The 27,240-nt window shown below is 43.1% G+C and overlaps 1 protein-coding gene across 6 annotated transcripts in view; it reads left to right on the top strand.

Moving 5' to 3' along the window:
- GABRB2 (gamma-aminobutyric acid type A receptor subunit beta2) overlaps window positions 1-27,240 on the top strand; it is a 149,319-nt gene that overhangs the window by 22,786 nt on the left and 99,293 nt on the right. The window contains exons 2-8 of one of the 6 annotated variants that reach the window (XM_051794118.1): window positions 2,023-2,193; window positions 4,283-4,386; window positions 6,312-6,429; window positions 7,784-7,901; window positions 8,666-8,898; window positions 9,024-9,115; window positions 10,014-10,081. In XM_051794118.1, the coding sequence (XP_051650078.1) occupies window positions 8,822-8,898; window positions 9,024-9,115; window positions 10,014-10,081 (237 nt within the window). In that variant the 5' untranslated portion in view covers window positions 2,023-2,193; window positions 4,283-4,386; window positions 6,312-6,429; window positions 7,784-7,901; window positions 8,666-8,821. Of the gene's footprint in view, window positions 1-2,022; window positions 2,194-4,282; window positions 4,387-6,311; window positions 6,430-6,889; window positions 7,082-7,783; window positions 7,902-8,665; window positions 8,899-9,023; window positions 9,116-10,013; window positions 10,082-27,240 lie in introns of those variants that run through there. The other 5 variants (XM_051794114.1, XM_051794113.1, XM_051794117.1 and 2 more) reach the window with 5 other exon arrangements.

Below are 27,240 nucleotides of genomic sequence, written 5' to 3'. Positions count from 1 at the left end.
TTCCTTTACCAGGTCAATCATATTTACAGGAACGATTTCAGAAAATTACTTAAGACAAAGTCAGGAATAGCCTTTTCTCTTGTCTTTCTAATTTCTGTTGTGATGTGACATACAGCTCATTTATACTTGGTTTGATAGTTGTCCTAACACACTTTGTTAAAGATTGTTCTAATCTCTGCAAAGACCAGCAAGCACTCAGCTGTGTGGGTGTTCTCCCCCCGGGTCACGCTGTCGTGCAGTGTGGGCCTGTCTAGACTCTGACATAGGACCCACAGATAAATTGGCCCCAAAAGACCATCTTATTCTAAGAGTTCTCTCTCAGGTGCCCAGGAACAGAAATCCAATGTCCCAGTGCCCATCTAGTGAAGGAAAGAAAGGCAGCAATGTTGGGGTGGGGAGGGACACGATGCCCTTCTCGTGTCACACTGAGCCACAAACTCAGTGTGCTGGGAAAAGACAACTTCACCTGCTGGGACCTTCCACACCTTTGCTGCTGGACTGGACACACGAGGGCATTAAGAGAGTCACTGCCATCGAGGTGATGCAAAGAAGGGCTGCAGGTCACATTCATAAACAACCTTGGACTTGAAATTCCAGTGTTTCTTTTCAGGATTCAGGGCACCTGCCCCTCTAACTTCGTATATACCATAAAAACACACTCTGTGTTCCCAAATGTTTACACAGACCCTGATTTCTGTTTATATATTTGTGTCTTTTGTTATTGGCTGAAAATATTTATCTTGTCATGTTTCAGAAGTGTAAACTTTTCCCTAAACCCTGTGAAGCTTACCTTAAATCTTCTCCTGTTTGCAGATGTTGTTTTTTATTTCTTGTACTAATGCATCTATTTCAAAAGGATTTATTATACTGTTCACCATTTATCTGCTCAGTTACTGGCTGTAGGAATGAGAATTTGAAAATCCTTCTCTTAAAAGAAAGACAGGGTTACTAGTGAGGAGATTCAAAGAATGACACATGAGCGCTTTCATTCCATGCAAAAGAGAAGTTTGTTGTGGCAAGTAAATTTATTATGAGAATGTCTGAAAGTGAGGAAGTAGAAGAAGGAAATGGAAGGTAGTTGTTTGGGCTTTTTTCCTTAAAACCCACTCTGAAGTGTAGAAATGGTGAAAGAACCATGTTGATTGTAGAGGCAGTATAAATTAGATCATCATAAACTTTTACATTGTAATAACCTTAAGGAAAAAAGAGGTCATTCTTGCATAATTATACGTGGCAGTAATGGACAAATCTCCTGTGCATATGGCATGTTCCCCTGTGGGATATGGGTTCATACAGCAGCATCAGAAAAGTGCTGGTTCAGAAAAGAAAAAAATTGCAAATGAATGAATGAATGACAGCAACATCCATCAGCCTTGTCCTGAAAAGAAAACTCTTACCCATAGCCTCAAAAATAAGTTGTGACAGTGTCAACTGTATTTTTGACTAAGTGTAAGATGTCAGAATAGGGACTAATGCTGGGAAGATGCTGGTCAAACTCAAAGCAGCTCTTCAAAGTGGCTCTGAAGACAATTTTATTGCCTTGCTTAAGATTTCACTGAAATGTCCATGTCTGGAAAAGTGATCAGTAGTAGTTGTTACAGTGACCTTATGCTGGCCTGTGGGGAACAGACATGGTTTGTCCCCAGGCATTAGGGAGAAGGTCACTCAGAACAAATTCAGAATGGCTTCAAACCCTCTCTGAGCCACCCGACCACTGCTTGAGGATGGAACGCACCTGTAACAGTCTCTGACCTCCACGATAAGACACATCCTCTATTTTGAAAGCTGTAGCTTCAAAAAATGTAAGAATGTGAGAATGTTTTTATTTCCATCATTAGACAAAAATTCCAAAGTATTTCTTTTTCATCTCCCTGGAAATATGGTAGAGACCAGATTGCTAAGAAGTTATTGAATAATCATGACTCTTGGGCCTCTTCCAGTTTTCTAACATTTAGTGCTTTGTATGATGGGCCTTGGAGTTGCTGTTCCTGAGCTGAATGTGGATTTTGCCATTAATTTCAGCAGGACCTGGGTGCTCAGCCAGGATGTGCTTCACCCACCTCACCTGGGAACCTGGCACAGCAATACTGCACAAACTGACTGCTTTGCACCAGTGAGTCTCTTCCAGGTCATAGTTGGATGAAAGATCCACAGCAACACTGAAGTATTTGAGAGAGATCCTTGGATGCAATGGTAAATACTGACAGTATTACAAGTTTGTGTCCTGTATATAGTTTCTTGAGAGGGATTATTCCACAGCTAGTTTTGTTGTTGGTTTGAGTGGTTTTCCTCTTTCTGTGGAGGGTGATGCAGCTCTTTGAAAACATTCTCAACTCAGCAAAACTGCTCCATTCAGAATTGGTAATTGCTGCTGAACAGAAACAGCTGTCAGTGAGATTTCTACCTTCTAGCACTGTAAACAGAGGCAGATCACATGTAAAACAAGGATCAATTCCATTAAACATTCGGCCTGCAGACCAAAGGATCAGTCAGGGGCAAAATGTGCTACAAAACATGTATTTCTTCTTACTGCAGCACTGGGGAACATCTCCTCCTCACCAGGACTAGTTGAGGTTTTAGAACAGCAAGTAAAGAACAGGATTATTGACACAAGCACTTCTGGGATGGGCATGAAAGAAGGTGAAAGACAATGAAGAGCACTGTGTTTTCTCTAGGCTGGAAGAAGGCTTGAAGTAAAAGTTTCATCTTGTATTCTAGAACACCAACAAAAGGACAATTGGAATCTGTTTTACAGTGAGATACAGACATGTGTGCTCCAGCTCTTGCTGAAAACCTCTGCCTGGAGAGCAGTTTGAGTATTGCTTATATCCACTGATAGTACTTCTTAGATTCTTTCTATTGAATTGCCCCCCTGTTGTCCCCTCACCTGTTCAAAGTGGTGGTAATGAGGAGGAAGAGTTCTCTGAAGAAGTGAAGTCCTTCCAGCTAAAGAAAAATCCAGCTCAAACTAGGTAGATTTCCATTTTCATCTTAAAACTTGCAGGCAGTTATACCAGTCCCAGGACTGATGTTTGAAGCTACATGGCTTTAGAAAGAAAATATTGTTTTTATCAAAAGCTTCTAACCTAACAGTTTTAGAACCCTCAGATATTTTTTACAGCACTATTTTGGAATGTATTACCCAGCATAAAAAATTTAGGAAACTAACTCTCTGTCCAAGAGAGCTTAGAAAGGAAGATCAAATCCTGCAATCAGCTGATGCAGACAAATGCCACTCCATTAATTTAATAACAGGTTTCTGCAGTCTCTTTCAGGGCTGAATCTTACACAAACAGCATGGAGGAGATTTAGACACAGAGTGACATAATCTTGGTGGACATTTTTTGCTGTCTTTTAAGTGTTTTAGTATCCTTACCCTATGCAATCCCTCACTGTGCCCTGCCTTCCTATCAAAGGGTGTGTACACTGCAGGTATTTCCAGCTATCTAAGTGCCCACGTAGCTAAAACTGAGGAATTAAAAAATTGCTGTCTATATAGCTCTGAAACTAATTTATTCTACCACTTTGAAGGAAACAGGGCTTTTTGTGGAGCTTTCCTGATGTGCTAAGAGGACTGTAGATCTCAATCCAGGTGCCAGGCGTTCTGTGTTTCCCCACTGAGTTACTGACAATTGGCTGCAATCAAAGCACTTGGGAATGCCTCACACAACCTTTTTTTTTTTAACCTGTAATTCAACTTCACATTAAAAGACTTTCTTCAATATACATCTAAGATCTGCTGATCTCAAACTACACAAAAGATTTCTGTTAAAAGATATAGCAGGTCTTTGACTCCTAAAGCACAGCCTCGGTCATGAACTGGGAAGTTCTCCCGTACAGTGCCTGGAACCCTGTGGAGCTGCACACAGTGAGGGACAGAAACAGGAGCTCCAGCAAATCAAATCCTATATAATTATGCAAACCAGTAAGTGATTATTAATTGCCCCTCCCATTTGCTCTTCTCTTACAATTAAGTGAAGCTCATGCTTGTACCAAGTGGTACTTGATTCCTAAGCAACTTATCAAACTCAGTTTCTGCACAATACTAATAATTTCATAGTTTTTTAAGGGCCAAGAGCAGTATAACTGGCAGGTCATCCCCTATTGCTTTTGTCAATAAATTTGCCAATTTGGATTCTCTCAGATACATGGAAGCTGAAGTTGATGTCAACCTGTAAATCCCAGAAGATTGTCACTATGCAAAAGTGAATTCCACTGCCCATGAAAAGCAGCATCAAGGCACACCTGCATGAATAATTTTTCTGTGTATGTGATGTAACAGGGATCTCTATGCTGACAGACTGATTGCTAATGGGATGCTGTGTGATGCATGGACTGGGACACCCTAGATCTGAAGACCTAAAATGACAAGTGAAACAAGATAAGGTATATTGAAACCTTGTTCAGAAAATTTCTACAAGGGTTGACTATATTTTGTTTTCTTTTACGTGAATTTATGACTTTACAGGAGTTGGAAATTGAAATCATGTATCAAAATATTTTATTATTAACATTCTTCTGTAAATTAGAGAATTATGTCTTATTTGATACCTGGAATCAACTTTCACCTGAGTGTTTCTGTACTACTGCATCTCATCCAAATGCTCAAAAGCTCTGGAAACATCACTTCCATAGAACTGTATTCATACCAGCCTGTTCAGGTGCAGTGAAAAGAATCTTTTTTTATGTGGGATTTTGCACTTGTTAGTCACATTACTTGTGATACAGGGCTACTGTTCTTGGGCTGCCATCAATCAGCATCTCTTCTGTCTCTACTGACTGGAGTGACTGGATCACTTGAGAATCTATCTTGAAATTCTTACTCTACCTGAAAGCTTATTTTTGCATAGTCTATACATTTACAGAAAGCCATTTGAAAATCCTCTGGAATTCTTAGTATGTGGCCTGGGATATTACTTGTGACAGGAAAATACTGCCACAGTCAAGGGCTGACGAGTGAAGTACGATGTTCCTTTCCAGCCCATTTCTTTCTCAGTGTCACACACTGCCCAGCAAGGGCAAGTATAGAGGATTTCAGCTCGGGGGCTGGTTTTTTGCACTCCTCAATCTTGAAAGCTAAGAATCAAAATAATCTACAATTGCTGTTTAAAATATGACCATCTTTGTTGGCTTCTCTGTGAGATTACAGTACTTGTAGTCTAATTGAGATATTTTTAGAGCTACAAGTACCATATCCAGCTGGGAAACAGGTTATTTGCCCATTGTAAGACACCCAAAGTCTCAGCAATCCCTAAACACGTCACATGAACGGCTCTGCACCTTGCCAATACTGGTGTTCACACCAGTTACTTCCTCTAGTTTTCAATCAAACACACAGACACAAGTGAGAAAAAGAGGGGAATGATTTCTTTGACAAGTTGCTTAAAATAAATGAGAGATTTTGAAGGCGATAAGCAATTTTAAATGGCAGAGACAGATCAGAACCCTGTGGTCAGAGAAAGAGTAGTAATGTCAAAGTGCATGGCAAAGTATGAGAACCTTTGCAAAAGGCAAAGTATTGTATGACACTGTATTCTGTCAGTACATAATGATGTTGTGTCACAGGCTGGTCTGGGCACACAGAGCCTGCAGTGGTGCTAATAGACCCCTTTAGACAGTGGTGCATTTACAGCCATATTGAGTTATGCAGATCATCCCAAACATGGTTCAGTAGTGCCTTTACCCTTCCCAAACCCAAGGATATACTTTAATTTTCCACAACAATACACAGTAATATCCACATGTATTGAATTCATTGGAGATATGTTCAGTTCCTTTTTTCTGGAAGAGCCAGACTGAGAGTAGGTTTCACTACACATGGCACAGTGGTGCTCTGGGCCCAGAACAAGTGTTCCCTGCATATACCAGTGCAAAGAACAAATGCCAGATATTTTGGCATAGCTTGCATTCTTTTTGTGTACTATTCTGACATTCAGTGAAAATGTGTTACTTTTCTGCCCCTGAGTTTGAGTTGATATGTAAATCAAAACTTCCTGTCAGTGCAGCACTGAATATTACCAGCCTTCAGCAGCAGGTTCATGTTGGTATCTCGTTCATAATCAGGCGTGGTGAATGACACATTTCTGTGCTGTAATGGCAATTAATAGCAGAGGCTCGGAAACGGCTCAGAAATCAGGAGTGTCAACTGTAGTCCCAAGTTAGCATTTGCAGGTGAATTTCACAGGGCAGGATCAGTGTTTTATCTTGAGACCTCCTGCTCTTATCATATGATTGCAGGAGAAAAAAAGTGCCTATTATAGATCTAAAGTAAAATGATTCATTGCACAGCGTATCCACCATCTTCCTTTCAGGGCTAAATTTCAGGAGGTTTGGCGGTGAGGCAGCCTGGCCGTGTGAGAACAGAAACCTCCGCTGGCGAGCAGGAGAGCGGCTCTGGAGCATCGGCCGCGAGCAGAGCTGGAACACGAGGTGGGGCTTGGGGGGTTGCTGTTTTAAAAATCCTTAAACGTTTCTTTAACGTGTTTGGGTTTTTTTCTTGTCAATACACGAATGGGACACATTTATCACACATACACGCTTGGCAATTTCAGCTGGTAAAAGTGTATTTTCTCACTTTGTGTAATTCCAATTGTGACAAACAGGAGAAGGCGGTACAAATACGTCTGAGGAATTGCCCCCAGCCCCCCAGAAGATGTGTTTGGGTGCTCGGTGCTGTAAGAAAAGCCCAAGCAGGCGCTCCCTGGAGCTCGAAGGCACAGCGGGGCGGGGCGAGCGCTGCCGGGGCACAGGGGCAGCTCCGGGGGCAGGGGGGCTGAGGGGCAGCTCCGGGGGCAGAGAGGGCTGAGGGGCAGCTCCGGGGGCAGAGAGGGCTGAGGGGCAGCTCCGGGGGCAGAGAGGGCTGAGGGGCAGCTCCGGGGGCAGGGGGGCTGAGGGGCAGCTCCGGGGGCAGGGGGGCTGAGGGGCTCCCCCGCTGCCGAGCGCTCCAGCCGCGGCTCCGCCGGGCCGTGTTCAATGGCTGCCAGCTCCGCGGGCTGCCGGCTGCGCCAGGCTCTCCCTGTTCGCTCCTTTTAGCGGCTCCGCCGTCTCTCGGGGGCAGCGCTCCCCCCTCTCCGCCCCCCAGGTGAGGCTTCACCCCCCGCCTCCCTCAGCCCTTCCCCGGGAGCCGCCGCCCCGTCCGCCCGCGCAGCCCCCCGGCCCTGGGCCCCCCGGCGCTCCCTCAGCCGGGCCGGGTGCGCGGGGTGCGGGCTGGGGCCGGGCTGGGGCTGGGCCGGGGCCGGGCCGGGCACCCCCGCGCTCAGGGGCGGCCCCGCCGCTCTCCGGGGGTGCGGGAGGGGCAGGGCAGGGCAGGGCAGGGCAGGGCAGGGAGCTCCGGAGCGCCTCAGCCCCGCGCCGGCACCGAGCCCTGCCGGGCTCCCCAGCCCACCTCACCCGCTGTGCAACACCCTCACCCTTGTCCCTCCCCCACCACCCGCCGTTTTCTCTTGTTTCTCTCCTTCCTTTTTTTTTTTTTTTTTTTTTTTTCCCCCGCTCCTCCACCCTCCTGCAGCGAGTTAAATGTTTCTTTTGTTAATTGCCGCCCCAAGTGTTCCCAATCCCTTGCCCGCGCACCCGGGCCGGCCGCAGCCGGTGCCCGCCCAGCTGGGCTCTGTGGAGCAGCACAGACCGCGGGGCCGGGGCTGTGTGCGTGAGGAGGAGGAGGTGGTGTGAAGACCGACGAGCACAAAGCACATTTGCGAAGAATAATTTAGCTCCTCTGTTTGTTGTTTTTCGGGAGTCTGGTTTTTCCCTTCTCCTTCTCCTTTCAATCTTTTTTTGTGCTCAGGATTTAAATGTCACTCAAAGCATCCCCAGATCAGCTTCTCGCTCGTCGCCTGTTTCTTCCGAGGCATTAACTGGATCACACGCTGCATTTGAAGAGCTTGGGTGTTTTACCCGGTAAGGTAAGTGGGCTTATACACCTACACCGGGTCTGGATGGTCACTGAAAGCCTTGCAGGGTGGTGTTTTTCTTCCCCTCGGCTCCCCTCCCTCCCCCAGCTCCGTGGTCAGGTCTCGCTCTCCCTGAAGAACTTGCATCCCCGGGTTAAATATCGGTCGGGATGTGGCAAAGGCTCCGGGGGAGCGGGGCCGGGGGGCTCCGCGCCCGCCCCTCGGGCACCAGCCAATGACCCCCTCGGTCCCCAGCGCCTCTGCTCCTGGAATAGCGCCTGGCATCGCAGGAACGGAAGAAACAGCCTAATCCTCTCTTACAAGAAACTATTCGTCATCATTTTTTTTTCTCCGTGAGAAATACTGTAGGCGCCCATCTCCCCTCCTCCCCCCCGCCCGCCCCCGTTGCCAGCACCGGCTCCTTCACCCGCACCTCTCCTCGCTTCAGGAGGTTCTTTCCAGGGACCAAAAAGTTAAGCTGCCCCCTCTCTCCCGCACCTGCCCCCATACGTACGCTGTGCATTCCCCTTTTTAACCTATTCTCCCTCTGCCTAAGCCGAGTCCGTCCAGCCCCCACCTCCCCTGAACTAGGTTGCAAAGCCGCCGTACCCTGCAACTCCTGAAACTTCTCTTCTTGCTGTGATTTATATTCTATACTAACAAAAAGGACAACAAAAATATACTGGATCCTCCTGTGGATGAGTTTTGTTTGGTTGGTTTTTTTTTTTTTAAATAATGCATTTCCTTCTTCCCCTTTAATTTTTTTTTCTGGCAAGGAAATTTGCTCCATCTCCAGCAGCAACCACTGCTCCTTTTGATGTTGTGGTACGCCGTGCGCATGCGCTTCACATTAGAATTACTGCACTGGCCAGAATAAGTTGGATCTCTTCTTCTCTTCACTGAAACCCTAAATCATATCAAAAGCTAAAGGGATGCTGAGAGTCCGGAGAAAGGGTTACTTTGGGATTTGGTCATTCCCTTTAATAATAGCCGCGGTGTGTGCACAGAGGTAAGCGATGAAGGTATCTCTTTTCCTTTACTTTGAATTGCAGTGCATGCTGCTGCTGAGAGGAATGTACAGCTGGGGGCTGAGAAATCAGGAATAATATGGTATTGTTCTTTTTTTTCCTTTAGTGTCAATGACCCTAGTAATATGTCACTGGTAAAAGAGACCGTGGATAGACTGCTGAAGGGCTATGATATTCGCTTGAGGCCCGATTTTGGAGGTAATTTGACTGCTTTTGAATAAGAGAGGTTGCATATCCGGGCTGTGTACCTTTGGTGTGGGGGGGGTTCAAACGTGTTGTGGATGCTGTTGCTTTGGGGGGGAGGGTGTTGCCATTTTCTCAAGCTGATCCCAAAGTTAAGCCCATTGTTAATTTTCTTAGCACAGGATGCTCTTAATGCGATCACTTAAATCGCTTGCATATTCGTAATCGGTCCCTCATTTTTTGTGTGTGCTGATACTTTATTAACCCGTAATTAAACCCTCGTTTAACTGGTTTTATCGAGATGCAAATCTCTCTTAAGTTTACCCAACCTTTGTTCCTTTCAGCACAATATGCCTGTGATCACAGGTACTATTTTTGAGTACAAGATGTGCTGTTAACTGATACAGAAATGCCATTTAACCCCCTGCGTGCTCCTGCTTCGAACTAGTTTGTTTATTTCGGACGTGTTCGCTGGGGGTGATCCCTTGTCCCCCCCATCCGTCCCTCGGGGCTCGGTGGCTGGGGGTGTCGGGCGGGCGGCGGCCGGGGAGGGAGCGGAGCGGGGCCCCGGTGCCAGCACGTGTGTGCCGGTTACATAAAGCACGGCCGGGCTGTGGGGCGCGGGGTGAGCCCGGGCACGGCTCGGTGGGCACGGCTCGGTGGGCACGGCTCGGTGGGCACGGCTCGGTCCCACGGGGGGTGAGCCCGGTAAGCCCGGGCACGGCTCGGTCCCGCGGGACCAGCGGCTCGCCGGGGGGGCGGGAAGGAGTGGGGAGCACTTCTTGCCTTCCTCCTGAGTTTCTGGTTATGCTTAAACGACGTTTCATGTGTACGCTGCCTTCACCAGCGAACTCTGGTAAGAATGAGTTAAGTTCATAGAGATCACATTGCGGACCATCTTGTCGGTTTGCAGGTCCCCCAGTGGCTGTGGGCATGAACATAGACATTGCCAGTATAGATATGGTCTCGGAAGTCAATATGGTGAGTATTTGGGGTGGGGGTGGGCGGAGCGGTGCCCGCGGGCCCCGCGCGGCCTCGTGCCCCGCGTGCCGCCGGTCCCGGGGGTCGGGGGTGGAGGGTGCGGGGCGGGGGGGAGAAGCGGGGTCCGCGGGAGCGATGGATGCCGGTGGATCCCGGTGGATCGGGAACGGTGGATGCCGGTGGATCCCGGTGGATCGGGAGCGGTGGTTCCCGCTTTATCCCAGTGGATCGTGAGCGGTGGTTCCCGCTTTATCCCGGTGGATCGGGAGCGGTGGTTCCCGCTTTATCCCAGTGGATCGGGAGCGGTGGTTCCCGCTTTATCCCAGTGGATCGGGAGCGGTGGTTCCCGCTGTATCCCGGCGTATCCCGCTGTATCCCGGTGGATCGGGAGCGGTGGTTCCCGCTGTATCCCGGCGTATCCCGCTGTATCCCGGTGGATCGGGAGCGGTGGTTCCCGCTGTATCCCGGCGTATCCCGCTGTATCCCGGTGGATCGGGAGCGGTGGATCCCGCTGGATCCCGGTGGATCCCGCTGGATCCCGGTGGATCCCGCTGGATCCCGAGGCCGCTCCTGCCGCAGCTCCGGGCCCGCTCGGGCCCCGCCGCCTTCCCGCGAGCAATGGCGCCCCCTGCCGGCCGCGCGCGCTCACCGCACCCTCGGGGCCGAGACAGCGCCTGAAGCGGCCTGGGGCTGAACCGGGGCCTGGGGCTGAACCGGGGCCTGGGGCTGAACCGGGGCCTGGGGCCGAACCGGGGCCTGGGGCTGAACCGGGGCCTGGGGCTGAACCCGGGCCTGGGGCTGAACCGGGGCCTGGGGCCGAACCGGGGCCTGGGGCTGAACCCGGGCCTGGGGCTGAACCCGGGCCTGGGGCTGAACCGGGGCCTGGGGCTGAACCCGGGCCTGGGGCTGAACCCGGGCCTGGGGCTGAACCGGGGCCTGGGGCCGAACCGGGGCCTGGGGCCAAACCTGGGTCTGCAGCTTTAACCCAAGTCTGGGCTTTACCCTAGCTCTGTGCCCATCAGGGTTCAATTTTGCTTGTGCCATATTAAAAAAAAAAAAAAAAAGGTGCTTTTTTGTCCTAACAGTGCCCTGCCTATTAAAAACAAAAAAAGAGGCTTTGACTTCTGTGTGTGTTCAAAACTTACCAGGTTTTTTTGTAGCCTGTCATTATTTTGGATGGTGATGACTGAGTTGATGATTTTACAGGTTTCATTTTCCCAGGATGTTTGTTTTTCTTATCTAAATACTTACAACTGACTTGCTTGAATACTGAACTTGTTCAGAACATAATAACTTGACACTTTCTGTGTTTCACTTTCATCACTTGGGACACTCATGAGGTGTGGAAAAAATTGGAGAAATCTCAGATTCATACTTCAGGAGAAGCTGTTCTTGGCTTAGATGAAACTTTTCTAACATTGACTGTTCTTATTTGGAAATGTTTGGGGTCAAGTTTTGAAGTTTTTATCTTAATTTGCATTTTACTTGGTTAAGGATACATAATTTGGCCTAATACTCCTGGGGAACATATTAATGAAGACCAAAATAAAGACACTGAAACAAGGTAGCAGCAAGTGACCCAAAATAAATGCTTTTGTGAAATGTTAGTGAATGTAAGTTTGTTTGAAGCAAAATTTCCACTACGTTTTAAGAGATTTCAAGGAAACATCTTTCTAAATAATAAAAAGGTGATTTTAGGCTTATTGCTGTAGTTGTAAGCCTGCATTTGAAAATAATATTTGGAAACTTATCAGTTACTTTAATATCATTCTACTCCTGAAATATTTAATTTCTCAGTGTCATGTTTGGGTTCTCAGCCATGTTGCACTGAAGGAATTGGCAAACATTTATTCCCAAACTGGATGCCTTGTGTGATGTGCAGGAGTTTTTTCGTAACATAAAATACAACCCTCAGCCTGATTTGAGGACATTACAGGTGGTTTTACTGTACAGGAGACAGGGAGGTGCTGGTGACAGAGCTCCAGAGTGCTTTTCTTCAGCATACCAGGAAAACTGAGTAACTTTACCTCATGCAACTTGTGAGCTGTTTCTAAGTGGCTAAAAGGAGCTTCCAGACTTTGTATCACTAAACTTGTAATCTAGTATTCTACCTTCGGGAGCTTTAAGTGCAGAGGAAGAAAATTGCATTGTATTTTAAACCACTACTTTCCATTGAAAGAACTGTGGGTAGGAGAGAGAGGGATGTACAGAGTTATATCTTAGACAGCCATGAGCTGTGAGGGAATGATAAGGGTTTCCTTGATGGAATTGTGATCAATGTTTTATCCTCACATCCCTTTAGAACTGGAAGGTTCTCATGAAAAGATTGTAAAGGTACCTGGGAGCCTTTTCTTTGTTTCTTTAAATGATTTCTAGAGATTTGGTCTCCAGTTAAAGGTGATAGCATATCAGAATACTGTGATCTGACACTTACAGACTAACTATATAATGGAGTATTATTTTTAGTATTCTGTAGTCAGTTTATTGTGTTTCTATAAAGAAATATTTGACCTTTCTGAGAAAAGTGTTTTCAGACCATCTACAGAACTCGGGGAGGTGGGTGTGGGGAAGTGTATAGACAATTTTGTCCTACTAATTTGCCTAAAACATTTAAGCCCTGAGTTTATTTTACTCTAAGAAGTCACCTATTTCTTAAAACCAGATCATCATGTTACATATTTTTTTTTCACTTGCAGTGTCAGAAGAGATTCCAGATCAAGATTATAGTCTTAATCTACTTAATTGTAAAATGTAATGTGTAACACTTGATTTTATGATGGTCTGTATAACATAACAAGTACTAACATGCCCTGAGAGACCTGACCTGACTGAGGGGAGAGGCACACAAGCAAGCAATAAAATACTTACATACATATATAAGGCCTTGGCTTTTTACTTGCAAAGTCACCAGAATTTGGAGTAGAAACCAGGAGGAGTACTATGGAATGCTGGCTCATGCAAAGCCTTCTGAGATAATGAGAGACACAGAAAGAATCTTTTTGATTTATGAACCTCTTTTTTTCTGAGCATGGACTTGCTGTAACTTTGTTTGTGGCCATGGCAAACACTACTGACTTTACACAAAGGCAGATCATTGCCTAGAGTCATGTACTAACGTTGATGGGACCAAACTTCTGCCTGGAAGGAAGGCTGAATAATCACAGTTATTTATCTTGAGCTAATTTCTGCTAATTTTAATATTAACTTTAGAATTACATTTCTTGTTCAGTCTTGATATATTCCATTTTCCGTGTACATTTGTACCACTTTGCAGGCTAAAGTCTTGTCTCCAGTGTCATGACATAAATCCTCAAGTTTTCACTTTGTTGAACAGGAGAATTTAGAGTTGCTGTTATAGAAAGTCCATGTGTGTTAAGGATGTTCAAGAATGTTATTGTTGATTTTGAATTCTTAAAGAGGTGATAAGTACTTGGCATCATAAAAACCTCAGTGAATCAGGCTTTACAGGTGCCTTACAAAGGTTTCTTGTGTGAAACTGTAAACTGGTTACTTTTACAGTCAGGAACTTGGACTAACTTATATCTTAGTTTACAGAAATAGTTTCTAAGCACTGGTACTTGTGAACATAATTGCTGCCAGCTCTGGGGAATGCACTGAATGCACATGAGAAAAGGGAGAACTTCAGGACTGTGTGATTGTCGATAAGTATCTAATTGGACTAATTTCTTAGTATTTTGCAAAGAAAATCTAAATCAGGTAGTGGTTTTGTGCAGTACAGTGATGATTATGGCTAATTCCCCTCGTGTCTCTGGACCAGGCAATATTGTTGAGTGTATCCTTTATCCTGCTTATACTACAGATTTTCTGAAGGTTTTCTTATTCAGGTAACAATGGAGAGCAAAGGTGGAGAGGTGTGAAGGCTACTAAAGTGGTTCTCCTGAGCTAATGAATTTGGTGTTATGTAAGATTAGCTGTATTGCAGTGAGCCTAATGCAATGTTCTCATGGTAGTTTCCAAGTGTTTCTTACTGTACTTCCATTTTCTTCTGAGCTTTCTTTTCCTTAATCCTAAACATTCATTGTCAGAATATTATTTTCAAATAATAATAGCTTTTTTTCTTTTTTTTTCTTTTTTTAGTAAGCAGTGGTCGCTGGCATGTCACATTTCACTCTCATCTCAGTTAATTTTTGGAGTAGACCCCTTGACAATATACAGCAATGAACACTGTTTTCCATTCTAATTTTCTTCCCTTTATCCCTTATCCCAACAGTTCCCTTGTAAACTGTTTTAAAAATATTGGTGCAGGTTCATTAAGCAGCACAGAAATAAGTTTTCTTCTCTAGACACCCCTGAAGATTCCACATAACGAGTCGTGCATTTGATGTATCTAGATAAGACATGAGGATTGCTATGGATAATGTTGGTCATGTGGTGGTTTTCAATGTCTTGGCTTATTCCCTATTAAATAGGTCAACATCTCCTTTTTTTTTTTTTCCTTAGTCTGTAGCTATTCTGGGATTCTAGTACAGGATGTCTTGAAAAGACAGAGAAATATTCTGTGGCTATAGATTTTACACAGGAAATATATGGTTTTTGTGGTAATGGGTTGTATATTTAGCTAAATGTAACTATTCATACCATGGGTCGTTGGGGTCTGCAGAGAGGAATCTGAAGTGTTTATTCCAAGTATTTGCTTATTGGCTTTGGCACCTGGCTGGGTGTGTGTGGTCAGACACCATGGATGGTTTGTCTTAGTGGAGCCCTTAGGGTTGATTGAGTGCACAATCCCTCATCAAGTGGGGGTTGGAGACACCGAGGAGCTGTCACCATCTATCAGGGAAAGGTTTACTACTTAGTGTATGCCAAGTTTTACACTGCAGAGCCTAATAACTTCAAAGCTCGAAAAAGAAAAGCTTTTTTTATGTTATATTTCACTTCTATATTTGAGATATGCCAAAGTTGCCCAAAATAGTAAATCTAATACTCGTAGATCAGAATATTCTCAGACTAAAAATGTACAGGCCCGGCTGTAATTTCCTGATAGATGTCTGACTTTGAGTTGCTCTTGATAATGGAGACCCACTACTGGGTTTCTTAAAATCTCTTATGTTATCTTAAGGTATTTTTAGTAGGGGACACTAACAAAGCTCAAGATTTAGATTATGAAATAGGTTTAGATTATGAAAACATCAGGAGCTGTGTGGCTGCCTCTCAAGTGGCACCAGTTATCTTTATGTGTGAAAATGGAAGAGATGGCTTGTGATATAAAAAGAAAGAGGGGTAAGTAGTAAGGAAATAGTGTGAAGCTGTTCCAAACCAGAAACCTCCAGGGAAAAGTCCTGATAGAGAGAAGTGAAGACATTTGTAAAACAGGAAAGTGTCCTGTATACACTGGTGCAGAAAGAGGTGAGGAAGATGGTTTCTGTCAGCAACATCTTCTTGGGTTGATCCATTCTAATTGTGTGTGTCACTGCACATGATCTTCAGAGAGAATAAGGGGAGAACAGGACTGAAAATGCATCGAAAATGAAGTATTAGAACTATTGAGAAGGTGCTGCTTCCCTAATCCTAAATACTTCCTGCTGCTAGAGACTGTTGGGTTCACTATTTTCCCTGTGTCAGAAATGCATATGCTGCTTCACACAAATCTGCATTTCTCAGCACAGTTTGAATTTGGCTCTTGCCAGATTATGGTGCTTGTACACTACTGACTCATCCTGAAGTGTCTGCAGAGACTTCTGTGAGTGCAGAGCAGGTGATGTGTGTGTTAGAAGTGAGAACTTGTTTTTAGTGAAAGCCCTATTTCACCTTTCCCTTCAGTTGCTGTCTGGGATAACATCACAAGACCTTTATTTTTGAACCAGAGTAAATTCCATTAGTATGGTTTTCCATTTCTTGTTACTACATGTCTCTAATTCAGGCATTTTCCTTTCTTAGCCTAAAGGTATGTAAAAATAAATAAGAACTCCTACGTTCAAGTAAAATATTTATTTTTGAGGACAAAAGTGAGTCTTCCTATTGCTACTCTACATGTGGATTGAAGTTTTCATGCTGGTTCTGCTAGAACATGTGTAGCCAAAGTAGGCAATGATTTATCTAGAACACATATATGCAGGAATATAGTGAGTTTGTAACTACTTTCATAAGCTAGTTCAGAAGTAATAAATTATTATTTATATTTATAGATATTATGTGTATCTATGTTATACATATCTTCTTGTTGTTTCTTTTTAAGGTCAATATAATGGTTTGTTAATTGGAGTGCACTTTCAGTGTGCTACAGTGTTGCAAGACTAATCAGTAGGAAATCTTGTTTGGTTGGTGGTGGTGATTTTTCAAAGTGATCACTTGATTGGCAGAGCAGGGGATGGTTGGTAGTAATTTAAAGAGGTTGCTTTGGAGCTGATTTGTACAACTGAATAATTTGTGCCTTTTTTTTTTTTTTTAAGAAGGCCTTGTTCTATAAATATTGACATATTTTGGCTCCTGCCACAGAAGAAAAGATAAATTTATCATTATAGGCAGTGTCTTGGTGTTAATGACTGGGAATGAACATGGAAGTGTGATTTGTTAGCTCCTGCTATAGGCTGCTTTATTTCGTAACTTCCCTATTCAAAACCACATAAAATCTTTATAGATGAGCCACGTTAGAATAAAAGATTCTTATTTTGTGGTCTACAAGCTTGTTACAAATTTAAGGTGTTCCAATGGTTGTATTTGTGCTCTTCAGTGACTGAAGTCTGCCAGTGCATCATGACTAAATCCTTATTATTCCTCCCTCCCTTTTTTATCCTCACACATCATGCAGCTCTCTGCAAGGTTTATAGTAGAACCTTTGGTATTCAATCATGTTGAAGTACAGTGTTGTATAGTAATAGTTCTTTTTTTTTTTTTCCTAGAATAATCCAGATTCCTGGTAGGCTTTTAGTGGTTTATGCTGTAGGTCTGTGCTAGTGCTCCTATGAATTAGGTAAGCACGATTCAGTCCCTTCATTTCAAGGGAAGGTGATCATCCATGAGGTAATTTTTGTAATGCCTCTTTTAAGCCATGGAAGAAAGCATCTTATTTCTCTTTAGAGTTAACTTTAGAAATAGTCAAATATCTGGAGTTATTGGCTCCTATGAATGGATGCAATCTGTAATTCAAAACTACATTACACGTGCATAATTACATATAAATTGTAGGCACTGACAGACGTTGTCAATTGTGGGTGGACAAAAGGAAAACCAGGACAGAGCCAGCCTTTGTAGTTTATTGGAATGACTGTGACTGTGCTTCTCCAGGGATTCCCCCCTGCTCCCTGGCAGGGATGCCATGTGCAGTGGAGGGCTGGCAGCTGGGACAGCACAAGCCTGGGAGGCACTGACATAGTGGACATATTTACATAGTCTTGGTGTCTGAAGGCCAGGCTGTGAAGTAGCAGAAACCTGACTTCATAGGTTTTCCCTACAAAAATTTTTGGGTGCAAATTGTCTGACTAATTATTTTCAACTTAGTTAACCAGTTAGACCCTCCCAGTTAGATCCAGGAGTTAGGTCCTCCCAGACTTGGCATCCCACCAACTGCACCTGACATTTTTGTATGCATTGTGCAAATAAGGGTGTAATTACTTCCCAGTCAAAACTAAAATTTCTGTTCTAATTCAGAAGACATTTGACATTCAGGAGCACATATGCAACAGAATATAGAATTTTTAGATTGTATTTATACATGATAATGTAGGTTATCACAGGCCAGATAAAGTATTTAGTGTGAGCTCTTCCTTGTCCCCAGACTTAAAGAATAAGGGAACTGCTATTTCTGTCTGTCTTGAGCTTCTCTTTGCATAGCTTCATCAAAGCTAAAGCCTATTAATTTTTATTCTGTAAATACTGACTGAAGGATTAATTTGTTAGTTTTCAAGTAATAAGGATTTAACTATGTGGGGAAAAAAGCAACCCTTCTGAGACATGTTTTTGCATTTCAAGTGTGTGCTGTTGTAGTAGATGTGGCACTTCCGAGTACTTCCGCTGATTTTCCTGGAGATAAACCACTGATTCTTTGGGATTGTGCCAAAAGACAAACTCAGCTCTATAAATTTTGAACAAATAGAAGAAGAAATTTACAGGGAATTTGGCCTTGGACAGGAGCAGTATATTGAATTACCCTAATGAATGCATTATTCAAGAAATCCAGCTATTTGACATGGAAAGTCCTTGTTCCAGTTCCTGCTCCCTGGACTATGTCTTCTTTCTTTTCTTCTTTAATGAATAGGTATTTCTATTTACCAAGCAAGTCAGTGACAGGGGTTAACCCCCCGAATTTTCCTTTGCAGTGGAGTGCCCTGCTGCTCTGCAGTGTCTCCATGCCTGGGGATGAGATTTGCATCCTTTGCTGCAGAGCAGCCCTGGGGGAGCCTCTGCTCTGTGTGGAGCGTCAGCCTGGGGGGGTGTGAGTGGGAGTTTGGATTGCAGAGGAACAGGGCCTTGCATGTCAGGAATGAACCTCTGAAAGGCTGCCCACACATCCTTCCCCTCCTCTGTCTCTGGGAATGTTTGGAATGACACAGCCTTGCCTGGCTGTGATGTCAGGCATGGCCTGAGCACAGCAGCTCTACCTGCCTCTGCCTGAGGTTTAAGTATTGTCTGAATGGGCTTAAGTAGGAACAAAATGCTTGCTCACCTGGAACAGGTCCTTCCTGGAGAGATGTGCAGGAAGGATCTTGGTGAATTGGGAGACTCAAGATGGTGGAAACTTGTGAATGTAATCTTTTCCAGAGATTAGTTATAACAGTTAACTTGCAAAGTTGTTTTAGATCAACACAGGGCAAAAGGCCCTAATGTGCAAAATACTCTAATTTTTGTTTTTAGATATAACCCTTGGAGAAAAATTGGTAGAAGGTGTAGAGTTAGGTCAAGGTCATAATAGACGCATTTGAGATGAGAAGAAGGTCCTCCAGAAATGGTTGTGGGTCTTCATGTATGTTTGGGATGTCTGAGAACTGTGACTCATGTGATTTAGATTTTTGGAAGTGTTTCTCATTCAACTTCTTGCATTGTGTGTGACTGTGAAGTAGCTAGAAGTTCCTATTGCTTTCAAGGAACTGGAGGCATCTGTTTCTCAGTGAGAACTACCTATTAAAATATGACAATTAAGTGTCTGGATAAGAAATCGAAGTCTTTTTAAAAACTATTCACTGCTATGGATGCAGAGGCCCTTGGAAAATCTGATCCTAATTTCTACTGTAGATTAATTTTCTTTTCATGGAAGTTTGAATTGTTTTTTAATACTTGGAACAGAGATTCTTTCTACTTGACTGAGTAAAATTAATGCTTAGACTTTTTTATTCTCCATATAGACCTTTAAAAAGGTATATTTAAAAAAATATTAATTCCTTCTGTCCGTAAGGGTGAATGAGTTGTCATTTGCATAAGAGTTATTACCCAATAGTCCAGAAGTCTTTATGGTCCATTCTATAATCCCTATTTGTTTCTTTGATAAGTGTATTTTTGAGTTAATAGACCCTGCACCTCCAAAGGACTTGTAGTACATTGTGGATTTTTCTCTCTCAGGGGCTGCCGGTCCAGCAGACTCTGCTGCTCCCTCAGGGCTCTCAGAGTCACTGTGTTAATCCATGTTTGACAGGAGCCGTAACATTTAAGGGAAAAAAGAATAGTTTAAAGATCCAGTAGACTGTTTATAAACTAAATAATTTAGGATTGTTACTATTTCATTTTTCCTTATTATGAAATGATTTATTTTTTTAGATAACATACAGGGAAGAAGGAAATAGGATTAAACAATTATGCACGTCATTTACAAATGAAAAGAAGCGTTTTGCAACTAATTCCATCATTGTTTCTCTAATCATGTAAGTCCAGAAATGACCAAAGAAGCCTTTTAATCAGCCTGAAATCTTCCTAAAATTTCTGTGCCTGTTCAGTCTGTGTCACTGTCCCGTTGCTGTGTTTCACTGACCTTTGGCCGTGGGAGATGCTTTAGGAAGTCCCTCCATGGCAGAATTACCAATGTCATGCTCACCTCTTGCTGTTTGTGCTGCCTTGGAGCAAATGCTTCACGACCTCAGGAGACAGGGAAATGAGGTACAATTACTGTCTTTTTTTCAGTTTTGAAAGAAGCCTTTCCAAAGGTGTGGGAAGGTTTACTGAGTTAAGCCGAGACCTTTCATATCAAGTTTCAGCTAAAAATATATTGTTATAGCTGATATGTAAGTCCCTACAAATAGATTTGTAATGGAAATGCCAGGAGACCCCTAACTATAATCATTCTTTTTAGTGTAAATGCCTGCAAATGAATACGATTTTCATTAATCTACTATTATGTGACACAAGTGACCACTTACAGTGAAAGCCATAATAATTCTGGTTAACTGGCTGCATTCAAAAATGCAGTTCAAAGTACCCACCTCTGTGCACAGGCTCTGCAGAATGCTTCTGTGAGCTCAGGTCCCACGTGAGCCTTGTTGTCAAGTCTTAAAATGTGTAAATGTGATGCTGATTTTTCCACTGAGGCTATTTCTGCAGTTTTCACAAGATTTGTGGGGTACTTAACTGCCTTGGAATGCAGTGCAGGATGGCTCCTGGGAGCAGGACAGGGCAGTAGCCTCTGGAATTGTTGCTGTGCAATAGGTGCTCTTTTGAAGGGAGTGGATGTTCCTGGTGGTTTTAATTGGGCAGAAAGTCATAAGACCTTGCTGGCAGTTTTGATTTAGGGATATTTAAAAGCCAATTAGTCCAATCATATGAAAGTATACATTTTACTCTCAGTCTTGGACTTGTGGCATAACCTCAGCAAATGCATTGCTGAGAGGTTCATGTGGTTCCTAGCAGGGCCAGACTTTGCCTGATGTTAAATGGCATAAAGCACTTTGCATCAAAATCTTTCTGACATCTTTTTCTTTCAGTTAAATGAAAAAAATGAACTCTTTTTTTGATCATAAAATCATCCTGGGCAAGGTAGATTGTAATGCATAGTCTTAAGTGTAGAATTAAATTTTGATTAACTTTTTAAATGCATTGATTTTTTGAAAACACAAAGATGTATGAACTTTTGTCATGGCATTTTAGGGACAGTTGTCTATGCCCCAGTTATACGCTGGCTGAATGGCAGTTTTGTTTAATTATGAAGGCAGCAATTATTTAGTGAAGATTAGGAATAAGAGATTTCAATCAAAACTGCTGTTCTTGGATATGTAATGGTTTTGATTTAATCCTTTTTATGAGGAAATAATTGTTTTTGTTAAGGAAGTATTTTGTATAACTTAAATTACCTCGAGTTAAACTTTTTGAAAACAATGTGAATCTGTGTTTTCTCAATAAGTAATTCATATAAGCTGAAATGCATTAGTGGACTTCTTTGTATTGACTATCAGCTGAAGTGCAAACTTTTCCTGGGCACAGCTGATCTGTTTGCCCGCTGTTTGCTCCTGTCCTTGCAGTTTGTTGTTGGTTATTTGTGCCAGTTTGACCTGACCCTGCAGTGCCTGTGTCATCCCCTTCGTGTGTGACAGACCCCTTTCCTGCAGCTCCCCTGGGGTGTGACAGACCCCATTCCTGCAGCTCCCCTGGGATGTGACAGACCCCATTCCTGCAGCTCCCCTGGGGTGTGACAGACCCCTTTCCTGCAGCTCCCTGGGGTGTGACAGACCCCATTCCTGCAGCTCCCCTGGGGTGTGACAGACCCCGTTCCTGCAGCTCCCTGGGTCTCATTTCATTCTGGCTGACACAGTGCCGTGGTTGGGCATCGATGGCTCAGCAGGGGTGAGCACCTTTGCAGCCAAAGGCAGGGAAGGGGAATCTGTGGGGTGTGTGCCCATCAGCCCCAGGGCAGCTGGCCCTGGCCCGTGGCACTGGCACAGCAGGAACGACACCCTGAGTGTCCCGAGAGACAGAGTCCTGGGTGCTCTGTCCTCCCCTTCCTGTGGAGGACACAGCCAGGAGACAGGAGCACGTGTTAGAAGTTGGGGTTGTGGGTGTTTTGCTGCTCTGTGCCCTTGTGACCACCCTGGCTTTGCTCTGCAAACCTGAGTAGAAGATGGAGGTGGTTGTGGGGGGGCTTCTCCCTTGTAGCCAGTGGTGCTGCCATAAGCAGGATTATGTCTGGAATTGGAAGTAGCAAATAGACAACCATCAAGACAGAAAATCTGTTTTCCAGCAAATATTCAGAGTGATAAAGAACCTTAGGAGAAAAAGCTAAAATGTGATATATAGGCAGAATTGTTTCTATGCAGAATATTTTTTCTAAATTTCCCTTGAGGGATCTGCTGTTCTCTGAACATCCAAGAAGTTCCTTGTGCTTCTGATCAGCTTCCCACACGTTCTCACCCACTCTGCTTTGCTGTGTCATCTTAATGTCATTTTTAAATACTAACAAAAGCATTTTGTTTATAATGCAGAAAGAAAAATCTTGAGAAGGGAGAGAATGCCTTTTGTATGTTATTTTAGCACATCAAAGCTGACTCATGAGTAGCAAATATGAAGTAATTAATGTATTTAAAATTCACAATTCTTGAGTTGCGAATTTAAGAAGTGCTTTGGTTATAGTAATCAGACTCTGTACACTTTTGAATATATGATTGGTATCTTGGGCTTCCAAGACTACTTATATGTTTTGCACAAATGGCTACATTATCAATGAGACTCCAATTTCGTGGTTGCAAGCCTATGAGGTAACAAATGTGGTTTGTTACTGACTAAAAGATTTTCCTTCAGCATCTGAGTTACAAGAATTAAATATAACAAATATTTTCCTTCTAAAGTTATTGATTGTTAATTGACAGTTGGAATTTGCATAGATCTTTATTCATGAAGGTAAGAACAGTTGCTATATTGCTTCTGTCTCAAACAAAGTCTTCACCAGCAGAAAAGAATTGCTACATTGGGCTGTTTGCCCTCATGTTTTCTAAATATAACTCAACAGCAGTCTGGTTCCTGAAGCCATCTGCATTAACGTGGCTGGAGAAAATAAAATATCGTATTAGTCACTTAATTTTTTAAGTGAGCATAACTTGGCAAAAAATGAAAGTAATTTCATAAGGAAATATTCTTCTATGCAAAGGCAGAGTTATCAATGTGCTCCAGCAAAGGGGTTTTTGTAACAGTAGTGGTCGTGTCTGTCTCCTGTTTGTAGCACCCAACTGTGGAAGCACTTCCAAAATGTATTTTTAAGACCTGGTTTTGAGAGAGTAGTAATTATTCACTTCCTCTGTTTTCAGCCTAAAGCACTGGCTGATAGGGAAAGGGTAATGTTCTGTCTAAAGGTGACCCAGTGTAGCAGAAGGGAGGAGGTTTAAAGTGAGCAGGTGGAACTCAGTTGTTCCACCCTATCAGCACTATCAGTTTTCCATAATTACTGCTTTCATGAAAATAGTCTTTTAACTGGACACAGGCAAAATAAATTAACCAGTATTTCAGCTTGTAATGATAAATCATAATCAAACTTTTCTCATTGTTCAGACCTGCAAAGGTATTCACAGAAGGGCAAGCATTTGAAAGGAGCATTATTTTGGTTACCATCACTAAGATTTTACAGATATGCTATTCAGGATTCCTCTCTTCTACTGAAAAGGTTCTGCTGTTGTCTGGTTTTGCAAACCCAAACTGTGGGCTGCGGTTCTCCCAGGAATTTGTCTGCCTGACAGTGACACAAAAAATCCTCAGTATGATCTTTGCCTGGTGTTCCACGATTGTTGTTATTACTGTGCATTCCTTTAGTTCTGTGTGATGGTTTTTCTGTTTGATTTTCTGGTCCATCTTACCTATACTGTTTCTTTTCTGAACTAAGGTTTGGCAATAGCAGGAGGTGCCTTCACATGATTCATTGTTAAACACCGGGAGGAAGTTTTGGTTTTGTTTTGCCTTGGGTGTTTTTAAAATTTTTGTGGGGTTTGGTTTGGGTTGTTTAGGTTGTTTGGTTTGGTTTGGGCTTTTTTTTGTTACTGGTTGTCGGTTTGGTATTTTTTTAACCCAAATATTTTTCTGTAGGTTATGGTAGTGTTTATAATGGTAGGAAACATTATCTTATGAACGTGTGTGTTCTTTATAGTCAAGAATGCTGCAGTAGAGGCAGTTTGACTTACAAAATCCCTTCCTCTTTAGGCATCTGCTGGCACTTTGCAGCTTTCTCTGGGGGCTGTTTAGTCTTGCTGCACCCTTTTTTCATTAAAACTTATTTTCATTGAGATATCAATTTGACAGTTATAACAGTCTTCAGATAGAATATAAGACTTTTAACTTTGTGTGTTATCCATAAACTTTGACTTGATTGCAGTGGCTGCATTTAAAGCCGTCACTGACTGGTGCCATCCGAAAAGAGATGGTTGAGCCAGAACTTCTGTATGTATGAAAGTAATCACTCTATAACATGGCTGAGGGGCAGCTCCAGGTAAATGCTGCCTTTTCCATTTATGACCCTTCTAATGCACACATTTCTATCGCCTCAGTGGAGATAAAGTTTCACTGCATTTTTATCAACCAGATACTGTTTATGCAATCACTTTTCCTCTTGCATCTTCATAAACTTTCTGTTAGAAGGATGCCAGTGTGTGGCCTAGAGAAGAAAATATGGCTAGAATACAGCATGCAGTCCTCTGGACTGGCAAAATGATCTGTGGGTTTAGTGCCTTGTCTGTTGGAGCATCTGGCCACTGTTATGGGGTTCCTCTCAGTTCTTGCAAAAAAGCCCTCCTTGGGTTATAGAAGCTGAACCCAAGTTCCCTTTAGCCATGTTCCTGCTTTCCATCCTGTGGAGTTTCAATGGCAAATTAAATGGGTGGTCTAGTTAGCATTAAATGTCTAATGATGATCTTCTGTCCTGTCTCTAGGCTGGCTGGTGTAACCCATGTTTTGTTAACTCAGAGTGGCAGTGACTGAGGTGAGAGGCTGCTGAGCGTTCCCTGGCAGTGCTCCCAAGAAGGGGCGGATTCAGTACCACCAGTACAGAACTGGTTGGTACCAGTTTCTCCAGGTACTGTTAGCCCAGGTTTCTGACACCTTGTTTTAGCTTTTCCCTTACACTTTCCACACTGCTATTGCTGAATGGAAACAGTGGGGGAAAAAGTAAGATAAGAGCATTATGAAAGACTGTGAAAAACACTTTGGTGTTCCTGTGACTGCCCAGTGCTTTGAGAATGGAGTTAATGGAGTCCCCATTCATGCTGCCTGTAAGAAAGCAAATCCAGCATCAGGGAATGGGAGAACATCTGGAGTGCAAGCCAAGTATGTAGGTCAGCAAATGATAGTTATTGCTTAAAAATGGTACAAGTGAAGGATAGTGGCTGAGCCTTAGTTCTGCAGGATTATCTTAATGTTGTACTTTTTTTTTGTTGTTCAGTGATTTCATTTCTCTTTCAAGTTGCTGGAAGAACATAATTTTCAGCTTCAGCACCTTCCCACATGCCATTATCCTATGGCCAAGGTAACTTTATTGATCTTATTATTAATGTGGATCAGAAAGTATGATCACAACCAACTTTGTCTCAGGGAAGCAACGTGTCTGGAGAGTCATTTGCAATAAAGGATAATGTGCCTTTGATGTCTGAGAGCTATTTCTCAAAGAGAGTTTGTATTTACATTTCCATAAAGCTCCAAATACATTTAAATCCTGTAACATAGATTTTCCTTTAGTGCAGTCTGGGGTTGATCTCATGTGAGTAGAGGGCAAGTGAGAGGGGCCTGGAAGGCACAGTGTGTGTCTGCTGGGAGCCCTTTATTATGTGTGGGAGTGTATCAGGTTGTGTGAGAAATGGGGAAGGGAATGAGGAATTCAGGCGAGCGTTAATGGGCATGTAAAAGTACTTGGACCAATAGAATATTTTTTGATATCAATATTATGCAGTTGCACAGTTTAGGCAAATGCTGAGTTACTTATAGCAGATTGTCTTAAATTACTGTACTTTTAAAAATTGAAATGAATGTGTGTAAAATGAATGTAGTTACCTGCAGTAGAGCATCCAGAAAAGTTTTTGCGCTCCAAACCTCTTCTGGCACTTTGAAGTTGTCAGATAATTCCAGATTTGTACTCCTGATGATCTTGTCATTTTTACTGGGAACAGACTTGGTTTTGTCAGTCTGTGCTTTTTTTCCTTGTGGCAAACACTGGGCTTCCTGGGCTTTCCAGGAATTCCTTCGTACCTCTCAGGTCTGAACTGCAGACAGAGCAGTGAGCAAAGGCAAACGTAGGATGTCCAAATGCTTCACCTGCAAACTCCTCTTTGGGGCACACAATCCAAACCAGGGTTTGCAATGCAATTAAAAATCACTGTCACTTCAGAGAACCTTTAATTATATGAAAGAGTGGTTCAAGAAAGCTTCAGTATCTCAATAATTGCTTTTGGATTTAAAGTTTTCAAAGATAAATATCTGTCTAATTGAAGTGACTCACATAAGAACAGCAGACTGGTGGTGATGGATGGTTCCTCCAACCACAGCTGCCTGCCCTGATCCCCTTCTCAGCATCTCTGGCGCTGGTTCAGTTCATAAACAGTCCTCATGGGAGAAGGGGTTGGTTTTATTTCCACTTCATTTTCATAATATCTCGATGGAAATGTTTTCTGTTGGAATAAGAATGAAAACATTGGACTCCAAAAACTATGAAATACTAATTTTAGAGCAGCAGCCGTTATCTTTTATGTCAATCAGTGTTTTTCATCTGATGTTTAGTAGTCAGAAAAGCGCTTTGTTTCTTAATTCTGCTTTTACTTTTTATGACAGCAAGTCAAGTGAACCAAGAGCTAAGGAAGTGAATGAAGTTGAATAAAATAAACTAAAATTAGTGCCATCGTTTTCTTACTATAAGCAATGTATAACTGATTCTTGATGTGATGAGAGTAAGGAGAGAGATGGCAGTTCTGTTTGCAATCTCTAGATGTTAATAATTGGGCTTAGTGACCACATTAGCTATGTTACCCTTCTGTCCTCATATCTGATTTTATCTGGACAATTTGGAGATCAGGATTTTTTTCAGGGTTGAATGTGGAGCTCTTCCCTGATTGGGAAATTTCACCTTTTCATCTCTGGCCATATGTTTTGTTTATAAATTGGGAAATATATGGGAGGAATGAAGTCTTACTTGGTAGAGTAAGAAGAATGTGTCATTTGGGTGTACTCTACAGCAAGGCTCTTGTTCTTCATTTTATCTTTCCTGGATATTCCTTGTTTCTTACTCCTGATTTATTACCTTTGCCTAGAGAGGTTGTTAA

The sequence above is a fragment of the Manacus candei genome, unplaced genomic scaffold, assembly GCF_025592945.1.
Source record: "Manacus candei isolate 608988 ecotype Guabito, Panama unplaced genomic scaffold, ASM2559294v1 h1tg000037l, whole genome shotgun sequence".
Classification (NCBI taxonomy): Eukaryota; Metazoa; Chordata; class Aves; order Passeriformes; family Pipridae; genus Manacus; species Manacus candei.
The sequence above is the reverse complement of the archived record's forward strand: the minus strand, read 5'-3'. Positions and strand labels throughout refer to the sequence as shown.